The sequence below is a fragment of the Dromaius novaehollandiae genome, chromosome 2, assembly GCF_036370855.1.
Source record: "Dromaius novaehollandiae isolate bDroNov1 chromosome 2, bDroNov1.hap1, whole genome shotgun sequence".
NCBI classification, from domain to species: Eukaryota; Metazoa; Chordata; class Aves; order Casuariiformes; family Dromaiidae; genus Dromaius; species Dromaius novaehollandiae.
The window spans coordinates 129,173,936-129,199,834 of NC_088099.1; the positions used below are offsets into that span (position 1 = coordinate 129,173,936).

The 25,899-nt window shown below is 38.6% G+C and overlaps 1 protein-coding gene and 1 long non-coding RNA gene across 2 annotated transcripts in view; both read right to left on the reverse strand.

The window, feature by feature from the left end:
- LOC135327599 (uncharacterized) overlaps window positions 1–12,788 on the reverse strand; it is a 73,277-nt gene extending 60,489 nt beyond the window's left edge. Inside the window, exon 1 of the long non-coding RNA XR_010387943.1 lies at window positions 12,606–12,788. This is a non-coding gene — a long non-coding RNA (uncharacterized LOC135327599). The remainder of the gene's footprint in view (window positions 1–12,605) is intronic.
- A 2,101-nt stretch (window positions 12,789–14,889) lies between these two features.
- On the reverse strand, window positions 14,890–25,187 carry XKR9 (XK related 9). Its single transcript, XM_026115148.2, is given in 4 exon segments — window positions 14,890–15,533; window positions 16,244–16,261; window positions 16,264–16,463; window positions 24,913–25,187. Coding segments are annotated over 4 exon segments (1,137 nt in total).
- Window positions 25,188–25,899: the final 712 nt, after the last annotated feature.

Below are 25,899 nucleotides of genomic sequence, written 5' to 3' on the forward strand. Positions count from 1 at the left end.
GCGCTCTGCTTGGGAAGGTAACTGCCAGTGCTGTCGTCACCCTCAGCTCCTGGCTTATCCTCCCTTGTGGAGCAGATCTGCTCCTGCCATTCACTGGCAAAGTCCCCAGAACCTGGATCACGCAATTGAAGCAATGCCATTGCAAGTGGAAACCCCACACCGGTAAGAAAAGTGACATTCAAGATGGAAAATACAGTAAAGAAAAAGTATTATTAATTTTGTTCCTGATCTTTCTGTGTTTCGTTACTGTTTCATAAACTGTGCCATGGTCAGTGGAATCTTGTATTATTCCAGAGTCAGAGAGAAGATGGAAACTATAGACTTATTTTCATATACAGTTGCTAGACTAGCGATCACTATATATTCTCTACAGTGCATGTGAGAAGTAACTGCTACCTGGAAGCCTTTGGTAACAATAAATTCATTTTAAATATCAAGTCATATTGTTGGCGACCTTCCCTACTCAGACCAATAAATCTTCTTTGCATTACTTAGGTCATTGTAACAACAAAGTAATCCCTAGGAAAAGTATCCCTAGGAAAATATAGAGGTTTGGGGGAAAGAAATAAACTTTACAGGAAATGGCTGCAGTAGCAGGCAAATATGTTCCTACTCCAAGCTTTTTCTGCTGTTTTATGATTTAAAGGGATTTTAAAACCATATGTGAATGAAGGATTGGAATAGGGTAGGGCAGAGAACTGATAATTGCCTACAGAGGTGCTTAATCATTCTTGTAGGCTAAAAACTACTAGTCTAGGTCAGGTGAATCCAACTTTTTTCAACTTTAATGCTCTTTAAACCACCAAATTGTCAGTGGGTGGTGTCAGCACCACCATTCCATAGGCTATATCTGCGTTTAGAGGCTTGTGCTGTGTTTATGTATATGTGGTAGCCTACATCTGCCCACCATCTTCCTGCACATCCGTGTTGGTGATTTGAAGACACTCACTCAAAAAAGTCTTTGCCTCACTTTAAGGCAGGATTTCTAGGTAGGGCTCTGCTAAAGGTGGGCCAATTTTTCAGAATTTCTTCAGTGCCAGCCCATAGTTCCCAGGGCTTATGTCTTCCCCTTGCTTCCTTTATGTATACCAGACCACCATTTAATCTACTAATCAAGGACTTTTTTTGGTCAGCTTCTCCAAGTGGCCTTAGAAAATGCCTAAACAGGGCGTGGCTCCCAGCTCTGATAAACACCTCCAGGTTTTGGCTCTTACTTGGTGTGAATATAGGAGGGAGTCTAGTTTAGAAGAAAACCCAAATACAGAACTTCAGGTAATCCCCTAGAAGGGTTCATGGTGGTGGGGATGAAACTCTTATTTCCAGGAGTGCCTTAAAAACCTACTGTAAAATGAAGGATGACAACTTGCTCCTAACATGATGAGTTTGACCAAAGTCATTGCCATAAACTCAGCAACAGAGACTCCAGTTCTGAATGACAGGTAAGAGCAGGCAGGAATAATATGATTTTCTTAATGGAGAAAAATGAGATAAGTACAGCAGTGATGGAGATCCCGTAGCAGAATTAGCAGAGTTAAGGAACAAACTCTGTTAGAAGAGGGCTCGTAGCCTGTTCTGGGTTGTGCCACCTGACAATGTCCTAGTTGTTACAACGTGTTCTGAAACAGGCCCACAGAACAGCCCAAAGAGGAAACAGCATTACTTCCAATGTGCAAGAGAGGATGAAGGACACTGCTGTCTGACTAAAACTAAAACAATTATTGTTACAGAGGATGCTACAGAAAAGGGAAAGGTTTTCACTTTTGTGGAAGGCAGGAGAGACATGCCTTACATCACTTCTCCATTCACCGTTACTACAACCACATGTGATCAGGGCATGCCGTAAGATGAAGTTACACACATAACAAATTACAGCAGTGGCCTATTTCCTAAGGAGGGTGAGAGTAGTTATCACTGCTCTACTGTACTGCTCTCTTAAATTTCTCTCTCTCTAATAAAATACCAAGCGTTAGACTCAGGGGTGTCAGTTCAGCAACTGGAACTGAAGCATTCAAACTGTTGCTTAAAAAGAGACCTCTCTCCATTTGTTGTATATTTTGTTTTGCCATTCTTATGTTGACAGTGTGGTAGGTGGTTACCCATCTTAAATATCCTTAAAGCTGTTAGTGTGTGGGTAGCATTCCATTCTTATTAAAAGTTTAAAGGAAACATTAACAAATTACAACTGCATGCTCATTAAGACGTGGGTCCTGTTCTTCTAAACCATACGGGGCTGGAAGTAAGGACCTTCTAGACTGGTGGTGAGGAGTTGGGGTAAACTCCTGACACAACTCTGTCTTTATTTTTAATTGCCCTCTAAGAACTTTTCTTCTGTGATTTTTGCCAAGTGGCTGTTAAAATCCACACAGGCTCTTAATGGGAACTACATTCTATGACAAGGGGTTCCGCAGCATATAAAAAATCTCTCCTTTTGTTTTGAAAATGGCATTTCTGTTTTAACTTATGTCTCCTACTTCACATACCAGAAGAGAGAGCAAATAATTTTTCCCTCTTTGTCTTTTCCATGTCAATAATTTCATAAACCTGTAGTATATTACCTTTCAGTTCACTCTTTTCTAGTCTGAAGAATTTTCAATCTATTATGTCCTCTTTTGTAACAAAGTTTTGGTATAGCTTTGATCATGGTGTCTTCATTTTAGTATCTTTTGTAATTATACTATATTCTTTCTCTAAGATGGGGAAATAAGAACTGCAGACAGTACTTCAGGTGGATATACCATGGAGTTGTAGAATGACAGTATTTCCGCAAAAAGTAGTCCCTTCACAAAGATGTTGAGAAATGAAATGCTATCCCAGTCTGGAGTTCAAGTGCAGTTCTTCTGGCTTAAAGAGAGGCCAGGCCTACAGTTCATGTACCAAGGCAGGTGACTTATCTAGTGGAACAAGGAATTTTAAACAACTTAAAGTGGCATCATTTAAATCATTATCCCATTCAGTCAAACAACAACTGATCAACTGTGATCAGATGAAAGTCAAGTATTGGGTAATAAGGCATCAAAATATTCTTCTCTAATAATTTAGGTAAATCCAAATCATTCAGCCCTTATCTACGTATCTAAATTTTATGGATATGCTCAGGCCTGTGAGTTCAGTACCTCACTGGAATTTTTCTAGTTACTCGTTAGCTCTGCTTCAGTTCTTGGTGGGGGTAAATGAGGGCAATTTAACCACAGACTATAAACAAGAGAAATGAGCATTTCCTTATTTCATACTCTAACTTGGAGAAGTAATAGCAATGCCACTTCTTTTATATTTGGTAACTTTCCTGCAAATCGTTAACATTCAAGTTTCTACTAGCTAAGGAAGCGACCTAACATTTTTCAGACTGACGCTAGTTAAATGAATATTCTGATTTACACTGGATAGGCTGGAGTGAGGAAACATGCTGTTACCTGTGTTGTAAATTTTTGTGGATGAAAAGGGAAATTCTATCTCTGGCACTGTCATCCTCCCTGGCAGTGAGAGGAGTAGGGAGTAGAATGGAGTGATACAAAATGTTGCTAAAAAAAATTGAACTGTGAACTGATTTTTTCCCCTTTATTACATTCCTATCTTTAATAATCGCTTAGGCAGATAAGTCTCCAAAATGGAGAATACTTCATCCTCGAACTGAACTTCTGACATTATTACCATGCAAGGAAATCATGTCATGCCCTGATGCCTATTTGAAAGAGATTGCAAACTCTTCTTAGTAATTCAGCTAAGAATGTGTTTCTAATGGAAACTGTCATTATCTAGGCACTCTTTTCATTTGGAAAACAATCAACTGCATAATGAATGCTAGAACTTCTGATTAATAGCTTATGCATGAGGTAGATTAGTTGGTAGGCAACAGCGCAAGGATGACAAGGAAGGATTAGGAAAATGAAAAGCAGCCCCTCGCTTATGGTTGCTTATGCAGTAAACAAAACTGCCCCTCCCAGCACAGCAACAACCATCTGTTTTCATAATATATGTGAATATTTTTGTGGTATTTTCACTATTTTTGTTAGTATCATGTTTGCTGTGTTGTTATACCAGAAGACAGCATTGCCAGAGCCACTCTCTTTGCAGTCAACTATATTGGCCGAAGCAATGAGCTTAGAATAACCAAGATAAAACAAACACAGATCACATCAAACATATATAAGCTACACTTTAAGAACATAGAGTCAAGTTAAAAAGAAACAAGGTCAGTGAATTTGGAGTCCTGAAGTTGCTGGCCTAAACCAGTCTGTTCACGTGGGTCGGTGAAGCACTGTGGGGATATTTCAGTTCCTAGCCACTTTTAAATGGTACTGTATCAAAGCTAAAAAAATCGCTGTGGTCCAAGTGGCTGGCTAAGCAGCTCTCTGCAGAATGCTTCTCAGTGCCTCCCTCCACCTCCCTTTGCAAGAGATTTAGTGCTGGTCCCAGTCTCCTTGCCTTTGCAGCAGTTAGTCTGCAACTTGTACAGACCCCACAAACAACAAAGAAGTGACTACATAACCTTATTGTATATATGGTAAGTCACAGTACTAGCAATCTTAGGAGGGTCCTTTGGTATTAGAACAATACTTAAGCTACGATTTTTCACAAATGGCATAAATGAGGGAAACTACTTCAGGCATTTCTATAAATATTTAGGTGTTGAAAGCCTTGTACATGCTACAGTTCTTTCCAGCAGTTGGGTCCATGTTATGTTTTTCAGTTTCACCTAGAAACACTAAGTACTGTGGCCTGCTCAAGGGTTACAGTGCTGTTTCGGGACTTGCAGGCATCACATGTTGTGCTTCCTTTTTCAGGTTCTCCCAACTCAAAATTCCAAATTGTAACTATATCATATGATTTGTGACACTTATCATGTGACAATCTCTGGCAATAATTAAAAGGAGAAAAAAATGTTTCTTACCTCATTTTCCCTGGCTAGTCAAGATGTATGTGATTATATTATATGACCAGAATGAATTTTTTCAAAGATTTTTAAATGCTGCTTTTCTGTCGTTACATAAATTCCTCAAATGCCACCCCAATATAGGTGCTACAGCAACATTCCTGGTTCAGAAGCCATGTTGCTGTCTGAAAATGCAGTCTCTTCACTTGTTACCAGTAACCCTCAGACACTGTCACCTCCAAAAATTAGATTGTTTTAAATGTTCTTATTTTTGTTTGTTGACCCTGCAGTTGACTTGGTGCCACTTCTGTTTGTCCAGATGTAGTATACAAACTTCTGAATGTTACAGCTGACCTTTGTATCTGTTCAGATGAGCCACAAATTCCAGTACTCTTGCAAGTGGTTATAGACCTAGGAATGGCTGACAGCACTAACTAGCATGTCCCAGCACAGTAAGTCTTCTCCTCTCATGTTCACTTGCTGGTGCCCCAAATGACTTATCTGAATAGGAGGGAGAGAAATTATAACAGTGAGGAACCACATTGTCAGGGGCACACGTACAGCAGTGGCATTCGGGTAGGCACTGGAAGAATGAGAGAGCATGTAGAGACACGAAGGGGAAGGATAGGACCTGGGAAAAAAGAGGATGAATATGAGAAAGCCATGATATGGCGGAAGGGCAGAAATGGGAGATCTACAAAATACCCTGGATAGGAAGGATGGGTGGAAAAGACATTGGTGTGGTAAAAGCCATGGAGCCATACAAAGTTCCTGGAAAAGGTGGTGTAGGGCATCCGGTATAAAGAAAGGTGGTCTATAGGCCACAGCTCCTTATCTGAAAGAGGGGAGGCTGCATTTCCTTATGTGTTGATGGGACAGTGGCACACCAAGGAGAAAACAGAGGCAGAAATGTAGCTCCTGTGATAATCAGACCCCCAGAGGCAAGGAAGCCATGCAACACTCAAATTATCTGTATTTAGCTAAACAGCTGAGCTGTAGTGGAAGGTAGCCACTGTTCCAGGCACCACCTTTCCCTGCACCAGCACAACTGTGCGCCTCTTCACAGACACGAGCTGGGTATTATGGGACTGAGCAGAAGGAGGAGCTCTAGCCTGGGACTAACCTGCCTCTCCTTCCTCTCTCCCTCCTCCTCATCACCACTTGGGCTATATCCAAAATCCTGTTTTCTTGTCCTCCCCATGCATAGATTTTCATGGCTGTTATGCAGAGGTGCTTATCAGTAAAAACAGCAAGCAAAGAAGCATCAGGCACATCTTCGTAGCAAATGAAGAAATGAGAGTGCACAAAGGGACAAGGTATGGGCAAGTCTCTTTGGAAATTATTTTCTGCTTGTAATTTCAGGATATACTACAATAAAAGGTGACCAAGGCATGTGCTTTCTGTCTTTCCAACGCTACTCTCTGACTGCTAGATGATAGAACAGCGGTTAATTATACTAGCTGAGAACGTGCTTTCAGAGCTAAGTAGCAGGAAGTGATAATTATTATTAACAAATTCCTATGGCTTCTAAGGCCCATTGGTGGAGATTCTAGTATTCTAAAATTTGTGAAACGGGCTTTTTTTAGTACCTATCAACTTCTTGAGACTAGTTGCAGTAATCTACATCAGTAACCACAGTTTCTCTCTAATCTGCTACTAAGAAAACTATTTCTTTTTAATAAAAATTCATATGGAGATCTTCAAATAATGTAGAATTCTTGGCTTACTGTACGACTGCCTGATATGTACTTAAGACACCACTGGGACAATATTCTTGGGACTTCAGAGGGTAGCAAATAAATCATTGTTTTTGACAATCACCTATTTGCACTTTTTATTGATAGATGGAAGCTGGAAGTGGAAAACTAGTATTTTACTGGGATTCTGTTGCTTTCCTCCTGTGTGGCTGAGCTGAGCAGATTCTGAAAAATGTTTCATTCCATCTTTTCTCAAGAAACCCAAGTGTAAGCAGCCATTAAGCAACAAACAAAAGGGGCCACACATTTTACATGTGGAGTTTGTTAACTGCTGAGCCTCGGAAGCCCAGCCCTGTTCAGTGGGGCAAGAACAGTTAGTGCCCACGACCAGGCTTGTGGTTTATTCATTTCTATTCTTTAAAGCACAATCCCTCATTAGCAAAAAATAACTTTTTTTCTGTGCTTTGTTTTTTCTCTCTCACTGAGGAAGGCCCCACCCAACTACTCCAATTATATCACTAACTACATACATATAAATATTATTTCTTTGGCTTGGAGAGCATAAAATAGAGAGGGCTTTTCTGGTTTTCATTTGTTTTTTCAAGGATAGGCATAAATTAGTGACTGATAGCTACATCTGTTGCTCAAGTCTTATTAAAATTAAAGGCATTAAATCACTAATTATAATTTGATATTCATTTTTTCACACAATAGTTATTCTTGTTTGAAACTTCTATGCTCATTTCTCTTTTTACAAAACTCTCCAGACAGTATTTAACAGAAAACAGTAGAAATGGAAACAAACCTAAAAAATAACTTTGCTTATGATATGTTTTTTAAAAAGCTGTTGATTATGATAAGTGGTTGCCAAAGAACAAGCTCATTAGCCTATGCAAATTCTGACAGTGTCATTTAAGAAGATGTTTTTAAGGGACTTTTTTCCATATTATGTGGCCTAGCTTGTTTTCCCCTGTGTCTATGTAACTGTGCCATTCAGCTCTGCTAGCTATAAGGTCACACTCAGTTAAGATCATGTCAGCGATGCCACAACTGAGAAACCAAGGACAATTCCCTTGTGATAAGTTCCTTCCTCTCACTTTTCTTCTCAGCTGAGAAGGGTAATTATAGGGCAATATCAGCAATTTGTGCCTAAAACTATGCGCCTAAGCAAAACCTAATACAAGTTGATATCTATTTGCCTTTAAAATACTTGAGATGGTTGCTTTCTTCACTGACTTCTTCATTTCGTATTCTGTTCAGAAATGGTCCAAAGGCTTTACTATGGCAATCTGAAATGCTAAATGCAACCCATTATGCAGGAGAAGCCAAAGAGATTCAAAGCAGTTCAGCATCTCAGGAAAATCTGTATCTATAGGAGAAGCAAGATGTACTCCCATCAGTCAGTTTTTGACTTTTAAATGGTTAAAATAGCCAACTAATATCCGTATGCTCTGAAAACAGATAATTTGAAGAGAGACTGTTGTTGACAATTTACTAACGTTTTATGATGCGTCATAGAATTACTACACAAAAGGTGAGTTATGTCACCTAGTTTTACCTACCTAAATCCTGTCAAAGCAAGCTGTCTACATTCCCTCTGTAGTCGATGGGAAAGGGCACCTCAAGAGGGAGATTCATCCCATCCTGAATAAGTGGGAAGATAGACAGGATGACTGTCCTCTGGGGGTGATTTTTCTTTCCATTGACTGTACAGGACCCTAGACAATTAAATCAAATTGGATGTGAAATTATCTATGGTAGAAAAGCAGTGAGATAAATCCCAGTATACGAGTAAGGGCACCAAGATCGCTGAGATAACACTGCCACACATTTGCAATAGTGGCAAAGCACAGCTTGGTGGCACAGATGTGTGAGGCATTGTTCGGCTGCTTTGGACTGCTGACAAAAGCAGGTGATGTGAGTAGGACTTAACCTTTTAAATCTAACTTTAGGAAAGACTTTAGCCCTGCAAATCCCAGTCCAAAACAACTTGGAAGTGATCTATAGTATGCAGTCTTTCTGCACTCAGTTGTACCTGTTGTATGACACTATTTCCCAGAGTCCAGATTACAAAATACACTTTCTTGTCACTCTGCTCTTTCATCCAACTCAAGCAGTATAACAAAAACCTGACGGTTTACAAAGCTGTCAACAGAACATAATCTTGGTCATGACAGCGGCATGTATCTCTACACAGCAAAACATAAACCAGGCAAATGCAGTACTTCTATCAGTTGAATTGTGCAGTATTCACTAAAAATGTCCATCATCTTGGGGGCATAGCTTTTGGAAACCCCCCCAGACAGACTCTGCATTATATGATGGTCCCACTATTCCTCTACCTTGGATCCCACATTACGCCTACTCTTCTTACAGTGGTCACTTCAGCCACAGCTGTGACCTGAGCTGCCCCGCAGCACCCTGCTGCTGGCAGCCGATATTGTCTAAGCCTCTCCCCCTACTCAAGTTCAAAAATCCAAGATGTGTTCTGGAAAAATTATTTCTTTGTCATCTTTACAAGAAAACGTACTTTACAGGCATGTCTGCTATAGTAAACCAAAACTTGAACTGTTGCTAATATAGGCATAGCTGAATTATAAAAAGCCAGTGATGTTTGCCTGAAGCCTCTCACACTTTTACATGATGATCTAGCCAAATTATGATGACTAACCAGAACAGGTAACTCACCCTGCTATTTGCCATCAGAGAGCGTGAGTGGTTTTCTAGACTCTGGGCTGAATACTTGTGGAAACTAATCTCTGTGAAGGAGGCCAGGCCCAAAAGAAGGCAGGAGGTGAACATCTTACAGTGAAAACTAAACACCCAGATGGGGAAGAACTGACAAAACAGTGCTTCTGCACAAAAATATTTGTGTTACAGGGCATTGAACATGAGCCATTAAATGTCATGATGTTGTAAAAAAAGACAAATGCTGTAATTATGGCATCAAAATAGGGGTATAGCCTGTGGGCATAAGAAGTAATCCATCTGATATAATGATCAGCAGCAAAGCCTCAGCTAAAGTATTGTATAAAATTACCAATGCTGCACTTCAAGGAGGACATGGACAACTCGAAGAGAAAGCAGCAATACTGATCGGCAGTCTTGAAGGCAGGACATATATGGAATGATTTAGTGGCTTGGTGTGCTTAGCCCACAGGGAAGTCTGAGAACATGGTAATGATCATCAAATATGTAAAATATTGCTTCACAGAGGAAGGAACTCACCTGCTCTAAAAGGCAGAGAAGACAAGAAGGGGCTCAGACTGCAGCAAGGAGGGAATACACAGGAGCTTTCTGACAGACAACACTATGAAGATCTGGGAGAGATTACCTGGGACACTGTTTTTTTCAGAACAAGTTAGAAAATTTCTGCCAGGAATGGCCCTGTTATAGGACAAACTACAAAATGATGTCTGGGGGTCCCTTTCTGCCCTATTATAGCACAACAGACATCAGGCTTCACCTACTACGTAGAGCTCACTATGTTGAAAAGAGCAAAAAACTCCAGCTCACTCTGTTCGTATTCACAATGCTTTCCTCTCCATCTTCATACAGGCTTCTTTGCAAGTGACCTTCAAACATGCAACTTTGCCAATTCATTTCTCTATCATGGCACCCAGCAATTGGCCAGGCACATTAAGCCCTTGATTTTCAGCAGTTGACCTACTCCCTACAGAACTAGATAGGTAAACTTCTCTTTTCCAAGACGTCTGTAGGCCCCCATTGAAAAACATGTTTAATGAGAGACGATGAAGATCATTTGTAAGTGCCGAGCAGATAAAGCACAACGAAACTTTACAACCAACCTTTTATTGCATTCCAATTCTAATATTATGTATTGTTCTATGTATTGTCATTATAGTCACCTGGATAAAGTGCCAGTAGTTACTAACAATAACAGTAACAAGGATTAAGACTTTGTATTGAGATTTTTTTCTGAGGCATGAATGTGCACTTGAAACTCTTCACATTCATTCCCATTAAGCTTTATCATTTACAGACATTTTTGCTGTGAAAAATAAAAATAAGATGCTGAAAATGGAAACATATAGAGAAACTACATGCAACATACAATCATAGTAAGGACTGTGGAGTTTGTAGTTTCAAGAAGTATTAGCAGGTTAAGATAAGCTTAAGGCATCACTCACTATCCCTGACATACGGGTCTATGTTTCACCAAGCTAATGAATATAAGAACCTCACAGTGGAAATCTTCACTGTGTGACTTACATTTGTTATGATATATTATGCAATTTGAGGTACAAATACTTTTTTTTTTTCTGGTGAAGATGGGTCCCAAAGGGCCATCCATACTTCTTTCAAATATTGACTCTGTAGTCCATCTATTTTGCTCTTCTTCTACTAAAAATCTGTAAAATGAAACTAAAGTGCTAGGAATTACAGAAGAGCACAATGCAGTGGAACAGGAAAATTCTTCAGTGAGAATAAATGACAACCACCTGTACTTCTTCAGGTTAAGTTTAAGAGAAAAATTTGGGCAAAATGTAGGTAAGCCTCCAAGCTGTGTGCATGCTCCTACACTTCATAATAAAAGTGAGACATCTTGCTTCTGAAAGTGCCTTTGAGATGTAAGACTCCATGCTGGAAAAGAGAGCTGGTACTTTAAAGTCTAAATATACAAGGGTAAATGTCTGGGCTTGGGGATTTTAGAAAGAAATATATATGGTACCGCTAACAAGCAAGAGGTGGAACTCAGCACTCTGAAGGGTTAAAGTGAACTTTAGTCTTCCACTGATCACCCTCTGGTACTGTGTCTTCATAAATTTCCTCCGTTTATGGAGTGTTTTTGATGGCAGGCAATTCTCTGTTGAAAGTTAAGTGCTCTTTTATATGAATAAATAAAGAAGGCTTTGGTTTGAATGAATACATTATTTTGACAAATGTTTATTGGAAACCCAATTATGGCTTCATAAATCAGTGCTATCTGTGGTACATCAGGTGAGCTCACCAATGCCATCAAATGGCACATTGAATATTAGTAGAATAATTAAAACAATTCTGTAGAATGATGTCCCTCTTACCCAGGTCTGACAGTAGTCAAAACAGGAAGAAAATGTTTATTATTTTTATTTAACTTATTAAAATACTTCTTGTAAGATGTAATGGACATACTTAACAAAAAAGAAAAAAACACATTTGTTTTCAATTTGCAATTGGATTAAAATGACAAGGTCAGGCACAATGCATGAACTGAGTGGCAGCTGAATTTTAAGAGTAGTCCAGGAACAAAAAGGATGTGTATAAAATCTATTGTTTGAACTTTACACCTAGGTGAAATGGAGGTTTGTTTGTTTTATTCGATGTGGCCATTGGTGATGTGAAATGTGTCTGTAGTCAGTGCATGTGCTTCCTTGTCTTTCATGCTCCCTGCTACAATGATTCTAGGTTAAAAGGAGCAAATGAATGAGAAGCCATTTTCATAACTATGAAAATGAAGGGAATCAAGTGAAAATCTTGAACTCAAGGTCAAGAAGGGAAGATATTATAGTTGAAAATAAATAAATAAAAGCCTGCAGGGGGCAAGCTAGTATTTTTAATGGGAATTTGCTCCCTTGAAGGCCCTCTGATGACAGCAAAATGGAGAAGTTCACAGTATCAGTGGTAGGATACTGAAGATCTGATTAAATTTTATGAGAAAAATCTGCATGACTTCTCAAAGGACCAGTTCCCAGTTTCAGGATATGGCTAAATTTATATCCACCAGGATATATAAATGGGGATTGAAACTTAAGTAATTAGGTTTTGCGTGTATTTGTATTAGTGTGATATAAATAGTCACACAGATGCCTCTCTTACCGACTCAGCTTAAGTATAATATCTGTATTTTCAGAGACACGCAAAAGGAAACAATGAGACATAAGAAGAATGCAAAAGGAGAATCACAAAATGCAACACAACAGGCAGTTTTTCTTCCATGAAAGACAAGGAGCATTAGAGTTAGGCAGAGAAATGGCAATAAAATTCTTTTTGTTGGAATTTGTCACTTCACTGAAATGAAAAGAAAAAAAACTAACCTTCCTCCAGAGCAAGTCAGGCTCCAGATTCCTGGCATCTGGCAGGCAGGCAGAGACACTGGAGGCCCCAGGGCCGAAACTCCGACATGCAGGCTTCTCAGAAGCTCATATTTCCCCAGAGATCTGCTTCTCAGATAATGTAAAAAGATTGAAGTCTTCTTCCCAATAAGAATTAGAACAAATTTTGTAATTTTCTGCAACAATTCTGTCATTTTCAGAAATAATATTCTCCCTTTTCCAGCCTACCGTGTCCTAGTCCCTTCTCAGGATTTCAGCTGAATGAACTGTAAAAACATGCAAAGCAATTAAGTGATTTTAGTCTTCACGGTTTAGGATCTTTTTTTTTGTTTCCTTGTGTGTGGCAAACTAAGAGTAAATTCAGTCTAAAATCAGGCAGGCATTTTTCTGCCAAAGGCCCCATCACCAGCAATAAGTACTCTGTAGCTAAAGGAAGCAGAACTTGGACAACCACAGTGGGCAAAGCAGGATGCTCTTTCTCCTTTAAAAGTACCTATGCTGCCTTTGCAGGCTAAACAACGTAACCCCTTTTTCAGAGTAACTAGAAATAAAGGTGCTGTTTTATATATTCATTTTAGGACAACTATTGCTTGAGTCTCAGGGACTGTGCTATTTTATGTCTCAACTTCAGGTCCCACATGCTCATTACCCATAAGTGGAAATGAAGGGTTTTCCTGTCATCCTAGTAAATTATTTACTATGATACTTTTTCATGCATATCCTCAGAAAGGCAGAGCATTCAGTCCAAACTACGCCTCTAGAAACTAATTTTCTTGGAAGGGGTTATGGAGATGTAACTGGTTGGCCTAGTAAAGAGAACTGTGGAAACAATTTGATAATATAACAGCAAAGAAACTTCACTGAGCTATGATGAGGCTGGAAGTAAACAAGTAAAATGTAGTCTGCAGTCCATGGACTTGACACAGGGCACAGGAAACAGCTCTGCTGCACCCTAAGTATCAACCAAAGCATCAACCCTGCCCCCAGAGTTTCAGGGATGTCTGCTGTCAATCAATAATGCTAACAGATTTCCATTCCTGGCAAAGTTTATCAGTTTTGCTTATCTCCCATCTCTTTTGTCTGTTTCTTCCCTTTGCCTGTGGCTATTCTAAATGCAAATGTGAGTTTTTAGAAGGCGAAAGGTGGGGGAAAAATATTTCTGACAAAGTTGTGGTTATGAACATTATTTCCTTATACAGCATTTATTGTTGTTGACTGAGCATCTGAAAACCGGACTGAAAAGCTGTCTAATTCCACTCTGCCTTCTGCCAAAAAAATCTTGTTGGACAGGCTCGCTGTTTCGTCATTCCCCAGCCCTACTCAGTGCTGGCTCGGCTAGAGCAATGTATCAGAACGGCTGCTTCTCTTTTCTCCAGGGACAAAGCCAAAAGAAGCTACACCACAGCATACCTCGCATATCTTCCTATTTCAGTGGAAACCTGCATTTAAAGTATTACATCTTGGAATTCAAAGGAGCAGAAAGCTTCCAGGGAGACTGCTCTTCCTTTATATGCGAGACTCATGCTGCTACCAATAAATCACTCAGATTGCTATTACAATCTGGAACAACAAGGTGGCATCATCCCTAAAAGCAAAAAGGTGTGTGAAAGATTAGCAGAACACAAACAGTAAAGGAGGCATTAAAGCACCTAGAAGATAAAATGATTGCAATATCTCCCCAAATTTCCTCGTTGCAAGGTGGTGATTGAACCATAAATCAAAGCTATTCTTCTTCAGGGGATATTTAAAAAGGCAGTAAGGATTGTAGCTACAGTCATCTAAAGAAGAACTGTAGCTCTTAACACTAATGGGGTGAAACAGAGATAACAGATCACCCCCACCCCCGCTTATTTCAAATGCACTCCTCTTTCCTTCCAGCAAGCAGAGAAAAGCAAGCCTTGTTTTGAGCAGAATCGACATAAATAAATCAAATATGTTATTAACGCTAGCTTTCATTTGCTTCACTTTTAGCTTCTCCTATATTTTATTTGCATTGCTAAAAACTAAAACAGTGAATTGGGTTGGATGGATAGCTTACATTGCTCGTTTTTCAAAAGTAACATTGACCAACATATAAATACTCATGTTATAAAGGCTTTATACAATGTTACAGAAAATAATAATTATTCAGAGCCAGTAACTCTGGACCATTTACTTACTACTAACATTTACCTGTTACTTAGTGAAAATACACAAGAAACAATGACAGAGAAACAGACAGTCCGGCAGATATTTGCTTTGAAGTCCACACAAAAATCTACACTGTTCATTGCATTACGAAATTTTGAAATCTACCAACTTCCACTCTATCTTTCTCTCCTGCAACTCCGTCAGCTTCACCTGAGCATGTCTGTTGTCTGCAATAAGCAGTGGGATGAAAATGCCTATAATAAACAATAAGAAAAATAATACCTAACACCAGACTGAGAATAGTTAGGATGCCCACAATTGTAAAATACATTTCCTTGGTAATGGAAGGTTTCCAAAACAAATATACAAACAAAATACCTAGAGTTACAAGGGTGTGAGTAGCATAATAAACAGAAATGCGAGCTTTTGTTTTTCTTCCCTTTATGTTAAAGAAGGTAAAAATGAGAATGATTCCAACAACAGCTCTGTACAGGTATTCCATCACCTTAGATTTGCAAAACGTTGTGTGTTGTTTCAAAGTCCAGCAAAAGCCACAGCTCCAAATGAGTATTAGCAGAAATACAGAACTTCTGACACTTAGAAGAGTGATCAGTGAAATACTGAGTATCCAAGAAGTGATTGTAAGCAGTTTATATAAGAGATATACTAACTTGGGTAGCACATGAAATTCATCTTTATCAGGCAGAGATTTTCGTAATGATATCTGATAATCAACCATTGAAAAGAAGATGCCACAAAAAGACATGATAATGGCAGCATCTAAACAAAACACAAGCATAAATGTTAGTCCTAAGAAAAAGACATTTATTTTACATTAAAATTTCTGAATGAAGGTTTGGACGACTTCCTACTTTCTTTACACTTTTTTTATACTGACTTTATATTTCCTCTATGTTCTTGGACAAGTAATCTTGGTTCAGTTGCCTAAATCTAGGCATCTAGTGCCATTTGGGAGGCCTGTGCTATCCTGCCTGGCCTCCAGCTGCTGCTGGTCTTGCCTAAGTTGTGTGTCGTATTTGCCAGCTCCATACAGATGATTTAGAAACCCCAAGGTGTTGCAAATAGCCCAGAAATACTCAGATTCAGCAGCTGATATTGAGTTCAGGCTGTCTATAATGTAGACATCCCTGAAACAGACTCCCTTCACATGGTCATATTCAAGGGTCATCATGCTCAGTTGGTAGGTTAAAAAAAAATAGTAAGCCAACACACACAAAACAGACTGCTCTGAATTTGATACACTAATCATACTCAATAACTTATTTTCAAATGAGGTATCATTATGTTTATATTAAATATTATGACTTGCTACAGTGAAGCCTTAGCAAAACAGATCACCTACCAGAGAAAAATTGTAACTAAATGCACAGTAATCATGCAGTGGAGTGTGACTTTAAAATGTTATCCAATAACAGGAATAATCTATTTAAATAAGATACTCAGCTTTCAAATTACGGAGAAAGACTCACATTGACAGAAACTGTGTCATGTTCCACAAGGATGTAAATCCGGACAAAGAGCTGAGATGTGGTCTTGAGAAAAGTCTTGAGTGCCTTGAGCATGCTAATATCAGTCATTATATCAGTGGCTTGTTTATGAATGAAATTGGGACGGTCTGTTTCTGATACATCTCCATTGCTGTTTTGTTTAAATGCAGCCTGGCAGCCATATTTCAAAGCAAACTAATACCTATAGCAAAGGAAACTTGATTAGACTGTTTTTGAAAAGTGCAACTCCAAAAAATGATCGAGACTAATGAAGATTTTCCCACTTTGTTCTCCATTCGTATTTCATCTTTAAAAGGAATCCAGCACCTTCTACTGAGATAAAACTTAATCTGGTACGTATCTGGCATCAGTAATATCAGATGATCTTTTATGCCCAGTGATACCAATGCAATAAAAAAACTACTAGAACAGAATGAGGTTTGCCTGAGTAATATTACAAGCTTTATTTTGTTAAGTTCTTATTTATTTAAAAATACCACATATCTGAAAAATTCCCTTTGCATCTTTTCTCATCTTCTCTTTAAAAGAGAAGGCATTTTATATTATTCATAAGTGCACAGAGTACCCGTCTTATGGGTACTAATGAATATCCAGCTATGAACATCCAGCTCTGTGTAAGCATAATATAGGTCCATAACACACAAGTATAATATCTGATGAACTGCAAATGTCCAACAGGCTTTTTGCAAAAAAAAATATCCCTCAAGAGTTATTTTAGCTAAATAGGAAGACTTTTAATTCAGAAAATGACTCTCAAGACACATGGATTTCCTAGGATGACAGATTCTATTATCTAAGTGGTTTTACATGAACAAGCCATTTGACTTGGAAAACTAGCACGCATGAATGACTCTTTTAGAACCATTCTGTTTTCAAGACTAAATGAGCATTTTGTCTAAAAGAGCAGTAATGGAAAGATACATGGAATTAGTTAGACATGATTGATGCGCGTTCTGTGTGGTAAAGAACCTTTTCTGTTCAACATACCTCTAATACCACTCTTAGAGATAAATAAGACCTAGCTTTTATTCCCATTTTCAAGGCCTTTGCTCTTCAGGCAAAGCACCTCTGTGGGGAGGGAACACTAAGTTTTAATCAAAAACTATTTTGATAATTAAATGAGGAACAAATTCTGTTTAGAAAAATAGGATGGTGGCTACGATCTGATGTAAGACCAGAACGCAGCTGCTGGAAATTACAGTAGTTCCCTTGTCCCCGATAAAATCACCCCCATTGCAAGTGAACATTTGTGCTTTGGAAGTCAAGGGAGCAAGGTAATGCTCCTTTCTATAGTAGATGAAATGAGGCAGTTCCAGCAGAGCAGGTTCTCACAGCTAATGATCTCTTTCCAATGGAACTGTTCAGCAGTAAACAAAGAATCTAAGTATTCAAGTAACTACGCATGTAAATCTTATCTTGAAGCAAAGCAGTGTTCTCTTCTGCTGCTAACTTGATTTCAGTTGGTTATTAACACTGGCTGTGCAGGTTGGAGCTAAGCTTTCTAACTGGGTGGCCCTGTAACAGGCACTGCCTGTTACTTTTACCAGCCATTGCTGGTAAAAGCCCATAAGCTTTGAACTGACTTTGTAAGGCCTAAAGACTGAGACTTGCCAGGCTTGCTCTGAAGTTTTCGTGATCTGCCTGCAACTTTGCTTTACTTGGTTGAGCTAAACCAAGCTTTTTGTAGAAAAACTAGTCATTTTTTCTAATTGACCAGGTGGCTAATTTGTTTTAATGTTGTTTATTTTTGAAGGGTACAACCGTAGTTTTATAAAGGTAACAGTAACAATCAGTTTTTCTATGTAGAATGAGATGTTTATGACTCTGAAATAATGATGTAATAGAGACATAAAGGCCTGGTAGCATATCAGAGGCCTTGAAAAGTAGAGACACAGGACACAGTGTAGTGGAGTACATGTGTGGGATAAGAGATAGCTTGGCACTGGAGACCCCCCGGCTATAAACTACATGGTCAGTTAAAGAAATGCAGACCTGGAGCTGGATAATACTAGTTTTAGGGGCAAAAAAGAGAAAATGAAATAGTATATAACATTATAAAAGGCACCATGTGTAGTAAATCCAGATGTAACATGAAGTTGCAGATCAATGAACAGAGAGCAAAGTGTGAAAGTGTGTTAGCAAACATACAGAAAGGACAGACACATACAAGCAGGGCGTAAGGAAGAAGAAATCATCAACATGAACTGCCAGCAAAAGACTCCAGATGCTAATAACACCCATAACAACCACTGACACCAGAATGCAGCCACTGGCCTTAGGATCCAGAGGAGCAGAGGAATGGTGAGCATAATACCAGGAAAAGGGGTAGAAGCTAAGAGTTGTGTGTATAACAACATTAACTGTATCATTATTATTACCAAAACTTTTTCTGCATAGAAGTATTCTTTCTTTTCTGTAATAATCAGATCTGGACTAATAATGATTCTTGGATTAGACTATTAAGATTTCAATTATATTACCAATAAATTCTTGGCTTATATGTAAGCTTTGTTTGCCCATGAACAGGATTTTAAGCATAACAGCCTTCAGCCATCACTTTCAAGCTTTGACTTATTCTGTTCCCAGATCTCTTGAACTTCCAGTATTCTTCTCCAGTGAACCCATTTTGACCATATACAGCATGCAAGGACAGTAAAAGCATTCCTTCTCAAGAAAATTCACTCTTATTTTACCCATATTTCTGCCATTGTAAACATTGCTGAATGTCTTCCCCTTCAACAGAAGAATTTCATCATCTGGGCTACAAAGATGGTGTTGTTCATTCGGAGCTACTTTTAGACGGCAAGCAGAACACCACAGACCATTACTAGGTTATGTTAGGCTGTCCTGCAAGCCTGCTAACGTGCAGGCTGAGAAAGGCCATGCCACTCTTTAAGGATGCATCTAAGGTGATATCAAGGTGCATGCTGAAGTGCCACAGTTTCCTGGTTCCCCAGTTGTCCACAGGATCAATGCACTATAGACACCATAAAACCCAAGTGCTTGCATTTCCTTTACATAGAAACAAGGAGGCAGGAGACCATTGGACACCCAGATTTCATCCCAGTGTTCATCCATGGCACTGGAGCATAGTCCCTGCAGCTTGCAAAGGAAGCTCAGAAGTATTTCTGGTTCTTCAGTAGCCATAAGTGAGGATTTGCAGATCCTTTGCTAAGGGCATGTTAGAGGAATCATGACTTATTCCCTAGTTTGTTAGCCCTGTGTTTTCCATACAAGCGATAACTCCCCAGGCTTGAAACCTGGAAGCATCAGTTGTAGGTGCAGAACAGCAATGCTACCACACAGGGGCCTTAGGGAAAGATCCTTTGCCCTCTCCTTACAGAGTTCACAGACTACAGCCCTGCCTTTTAGACCATACACTGATTCTGTGGGCTGGCTGTAGCTCCATTATTTATTCCCAAAGGAGACTGTTTTCTTGTTTTATGTTGTTTTGTATTTATCTTACTGTTTTCTGAGTAATCTCCCATAAGTAAAGAACTAAACAGTTTGGCAAAGCATCTATAGCTTTTTCAGTTTATAAAACAATTAGGAGTTCAAAACATCTGGTTCTTGCATCCAAGGTGTAAACATCTGGACAATTTGCAGTGTTTTCAAGAAAAAAAATGTTAGAATAGACCAATCTGTTACTTGTCCATACATTCATTCATTCAACAGTCTGTGTTTGTTCAAGCAGCAAGAAGTGGAAACCAGCTGTACAAATTTCAAGCTCCAGAGCTCACAGCTGAGAAGGCAGATGATAAGCAAGGCAAACACCAGACATGCTGTAAAAGGAATATTTCAGCTGGATGCACACTTGATACCATTTGCCAGTTTTCAGAAACATACTGCTTCTAAACCTAGTATGTTACACTATATTTATATTGTTATAACATGGTATGCTAGTATTTTTCACTACTTCTAGCTATTTAAGTTAATCCACTTCTGACTTTGAATGCTGTATAAAATACATTCTTTTTTCTGGAAAAGTCAGAATACTTCAGTTGCTCTTTGACTAAATCTGCATTACAGGGTGACAGTTAAGTGAGGTGGCGTTTCCTGAGCTCCACAGCCTATGTCACTTACTGTAGCTCACTATGACAGATCTTTCCTCTTTTAAGGGTATTTTGAGCTTGCACTACCATTCTAATCAGCCCATTTGGCGTGCAATATTAGGACATTTTAGGAAAGGCCTATAATGGATTTTTAGGCTTGGCTTGGACAATTGCATTCACAAAGAAGAGGAAAATTTAGTCTGTACTAAAGGATAGGTCAGGCTAAAATTTTCGTATTTATCATGCCAATGGCTCACCTGAACACTGTGCCTGCTCTGAACCTATTATAATTATAGTACTGTATTAATATATATGTTACTGTAGCAGCTCACTGTTTCAATCTCATAAACAGAAAAAAATTGCTTTTAAAATCAATTGGAATAAAAAATGCATTGATTAAAAAATGATCAGTTATGTATTTTAGGTAAATGTACATCTTAAACTGAAGGTGAAATGGGTATGGTAGTGTCATTAGTACAGGCAAATATACGGTTGCCATTTGCTTTAAATGTTAATTCTCTTTAGAGCATGATGGGAGAATCTGTCAGTTGGGGAACAGTCTTACTGTACTCCCATAGAGGTTACAGCCATGTTTTCCTTTAGAGCCGAAAGCTTACTTCTAAGAGAGAGCCTAACTGTTAAGGTTCTTCTTTTATTAGGAAGGAGATAGGGCTACCAAGTGTTATCTGTGAGCACTTTACAGATGTAAAAGGAAACACAGAAAGCGAATGTCAACACACTATTAGCAATCTGCTTCTCACAGTGAAATGGGCACTAGCTGTGTAAATGGGAATACACAAGGCAAAAATCAAGAAATAGGTAAGAGAAATGTCTTTGTTGTTACACCATTGCTCTGCATACTTTATCACATATGTAATGACTTTGTTGGAGAATGTCTCTGTCAGTCACTATCACGGGTTCCTAAAGGAAAAGATTTACAAACCAGAATTTTTGTTTGCAGGTAGCAGGAATATCAAATACCACCTAGATTTAGCTGTAAGTGATGGACCCACTCGAGAAGGACAGAAAGAGGGTTTAAAGCACCTAGCTAGAATACCTCCTGTTCCAATGGGGAAGAATGGGAAGTTGAGTAATATTTCACTGCGCCCATCTTCTGCCTCACATTAGAGAGGACACGGATAATGCAGAGCTCCTTGTGGGAATGCAAAAATACTAGCGTATATTATCAATCTATTTTGCCTTATTTCTAGCTGTGACATCTGCTTGTTCTTTATCTGCAGAAAATTTGTGCATGTTTTTAAAATCCAAGAGCTCGGTCATACTCTACTTAAAAGAAAAAAAATCTGTTTAAGAGCAGGAATCTCTGCTCACTGCACTCAAAGAGTATGGTTGTATCACCACATAATGTACTAAGGTTAGCCCAGGAGCAGGGTAAATTATGTAACACGAACTCAAAACAGCTGTGGTTAGACACCTCTGGTCCCTGAACAAGCTCATTTAAACATAGCTCAGGGGGTCACTGTTCCTGAGACATTCCTACAGCTTCATCATGTTTGCTTCTATCCTCCTGCAAAATTGGGAAGGCTTTGGTTCTCTCATTGCGACTGGAAATTCGCAAATGTCACAGCTACTTGATTTAGTCGTTTCATGGCTCCGCAGCCTTCACATTTCACAGGCAAGCTTTCTTCTCGATGTTTCCATGCAGGGAGGACATGAGAGACACCTGGCAGCAACAATCATCCCCTCTAAATTCTAGTCACATGGTCACAATTAATATAAGCACTATATAAATCCTTAATCAAACAATTCTTCTCTGCTGCATGTTAAACTTAATCTTCTAAGGATCCGAAGGCTTGGATTAAGCCCATGAAACTGATGTGACTAAGGCAATACTTTAGGACAGTAAATTTATATTAAGAAAACATGAACAAGTACATAGTATCGTGTAACCTCTAACTCCTTTAAGGTAGCATTGTAAACCTCACACTTTTAATGAACTCTCTGTCCATTACTGACTTGATATCTTAAATACCTTCCTAATATTTTCTCCTGTGGATCTTCTTCATATATACATAAATTGCTAGAGGCACGTTACCACCTTTGGTCCTCACTTTTTGATCCATCTTTGGCTTGGGTGTGACTTACCAGGTGCTAAATCTGTACCACTACAAACCGAACATCATCTATTTTGAACATCATCTATCTTGGCTCTGAATTTTCTCATCACCTTAAAAAAAAAAAAGAAATAATCCCAGGTTCAATAGAACACTCACATTTACTCTGGTACCTCACAGATTTAGAATTCAGCTTTACAAATACATAAAAAATCTTTTTCATCTCCACTTGTTCAAAGAGGCAGAGCATCTTGATTCTAATTTTAAGCATTGAGGGACATGATAGTAGCTGCCAATATCACAAAGGTAGCTGGAAGTATGGCCTTCTATATTTATTACTTAGCATTAATAGTGTGATAACACAACCAGATTGAGTCCCATTGTGCTATGCATTGTACAAGCATAACAGAAAGAAGTTCCCTGTCTCAAAGACAGAGGTATAAAAGATATATGAGAGATGAAAGAAATTGGAAAGGTATGTGTATTCACATCTTATAATTTCAAGCATCCTAAGTTCACTGGTTAAGTCAGCATTTACTGGCTAGGCCCCTAGTTCCCTCTACAGTGAGTGGAGAAGGTAGGCTCCTGCGTCAAATAACCTTCTGAAGAGGCTCATCCCAGTGATTATGACTTGACTCCTGATGAAGTTTATCCATTTATCATGGAGATAAACCTGGGAGAGCCACTGTCTAAGCCAGCTGAATAAATCAGATGACTAAGAGGGAGGACAGGAAGGAAGTGTACAGCCAAGAAGCCACAAGTGATACACCCAAGAAAAGAAATATAATAGGAGACATATAATAGCTAATCCCACATCACCGATGTCACCTTGCTGTTATTAGTTTATACTTTATAGTATGCATTACCACACTGATGAATTTTGAGGAGTGGCTCAAAGAACTTCATAACTTGCATATATCAACTGGAAGCTTTTGCCAAGCATAAGTGACCACAAAGAAGAAAATATCATTTGTGCAATAGAGAACAGGTGATCAAGACAGCAAGACCAACAGAGTGAAGACCAAAATTATCTTTACTAGATAACAAGCTACTCAGAGAAGGTGAGGCTCACTGTGGGAAGGAAGCTTTGAAAATTATAGAAATCCACACTTTGAGGTATTCATTGGAAAGAATGAGAGTCAAAGTAATCAACTTAAAATCTGTCTGTAGAAACAGCATTTTGAACAGATTCAAGCGCTGAGTCAAGACTGCAGGAGCCAGAGCTGCAGCTAATCAGAGCTTGGACAGAGTTTCTGAAAGTCTGTGTTGAAAGGAGAGGTCTTAGAGATGGACACTAAGAGATGGACACTAATCAGCAGCAGATTTTAGGCACAACCTGAGTGTGTAAATCCAAGCCAAAGGTGAGACCAGAACTACAGTCTCGGACAGATTAAGGAGAATGATGTCATGGAAGAGAAGGGGAAGAAGGGAAGTTTAGGGCTATAGAATGAAAAAGTGGTTTATGCCATATTACACTGCAGCTATCAACTAAACATTTATAATCAGTTATCAGAAAGAGAGGTCGTGACTTTAACTTGCTTTGGAAGAAGCAAAGTCAGAGAGACAGGTTAGTAAATCATAAGCATAAGAATGGCACTCCCAGCCATACTTGAGGATGAGAAGTCTTGGAGACAGACAAAAGGATCGCACTAAAGTAGGCCCTGAGAGATCCCCACCACAAGACAGAAAATGTGTGTGTGAGAGAAATTTTTACATTAGCATGAATATATCTTTCATCACTGTTCATCAATTAGTATAGGAAGTTAAAGGAGGCATTTTAAATAAGAGCTTGTATTAAGTGACTCTGAAGTCTACATTTGCTCAGGTTTCTTGCCCGTTATATACTCAAAACAATGAAAACTCAGGTCCACAGAACTTTTCACCAAAATCTTTCACCTAAGTTTTAAATGGAAGTAAAGACCTAGCACAAATGTTCTCTGTAATGATGATGATAATTTTATACCAAAGCCACCATGGAAACTAAAGAAAAAATGTTAAACACACAGTATGGTAAACTATTCCTGGACATATCCTTTTCAGCAAAAAAAATTTCATGTCACCATTAACCCAGTCCCTGCAGTAAGTATTGCTGCAGGTATTCTTAATAACTATTCAATTATTCATTTCATCTCAGTCTTGGTGTTTCTTCTATATAAATACAGTTAGACTCTCAGGTTCACAAATTACTGCTTACCTAAGCTGTCTCACCTACTTAGATTAACCAAATAAATTCTCTTAACATCATTTTAGAAACTTATTTCTCTTTATCAGTTGCAACAGTATTTCCCTGTAAAGCAAGCATTTCTATTAAATACCTGTCAAAGAGTGATGAATCAAATAAGGATAGGGTGTGACAGACAAAAATTATTACTGATAGGCGAAATGAAAGAAGAGCTACATTTCCATCAAAACCTGACATAATGTACCCCTGGCATAAGCAGACACAAATCCATTCACCTATGTAGAGCAATAATTGTTGATGCCAGGAGTGGATGTGGCTTACCTTATAAAAATTCCATAGTGAAAGAAATGAACTAGAAAGATCCATTTCAGCTTCTCAGGATCAGGATTTTCCCAGCCATTTTTAAACCACTCATAACTGAATAACTGAGTCACTACTGATGAGAGACCTCTAAAACGCAGTATCAATATACCCCAAGAATATTGTCCCTCACAGAAATATTTACTAGCTACCCAGAAATCCACTCCATTATCAACTACATGAATTATAATTCCACCAACTAAAAAATTAAAATCCTGCTTAGTAAATTTCATCATGCATTAGATTGTCACTATTTTCATTCTGTCTGCATTTCACATGAAGAAAAGAAAGAATAAATCTAAATACTTTCCTACAATGTAGTCTTTTTCCTAATGATACCACCTCTTTGTACTGCTTTATAGAAAGGAAAGCTGGAGTACGCATTTTTATTATGTCAAGTAGAATCAAAATAAAGGGACTTCAATTTTTCTGTGTTCTGGGTTTAAATACTAAACTAACTTCATTGGCACATCTATTCCAGAAAGCATAAATGTAAATTGTCTTTTAATTTGGTGGAGTCATTCCTTCCAGTTGCTGGCTCCTAAAAAAAGAACAACAAGAAGAAAAAGAGCATAAGTAACACTAATGATTTTTTTCAAAGCATCATACAGCAATTTGCATGATCACTTAAACAAGGAAGTATAAAAGAATGTAGGATATACTGAGGATATCTGTGAACAATCAATCCGGGGAGAAGCCACACCTCTGAACCGCAGGTCACTCACCCTCCTAACCAGAGTGATTCTGAACCTTGGTAAGCAGCAGCTGGGGTAACTGTTAATAGATGAAATTCTAAGAAACAAGCTTAGCTACCAGCTTTTAAAACTCCAGTTTATGGGAAAAAAATATTGACACCTTCCCAGAGCTTTCTTAACTTCTGAGATGTTCTTCCTTACTGTGTACAAAAGGTTGAGAAAACTGTCTTGAATACACATGATTATATTAGAG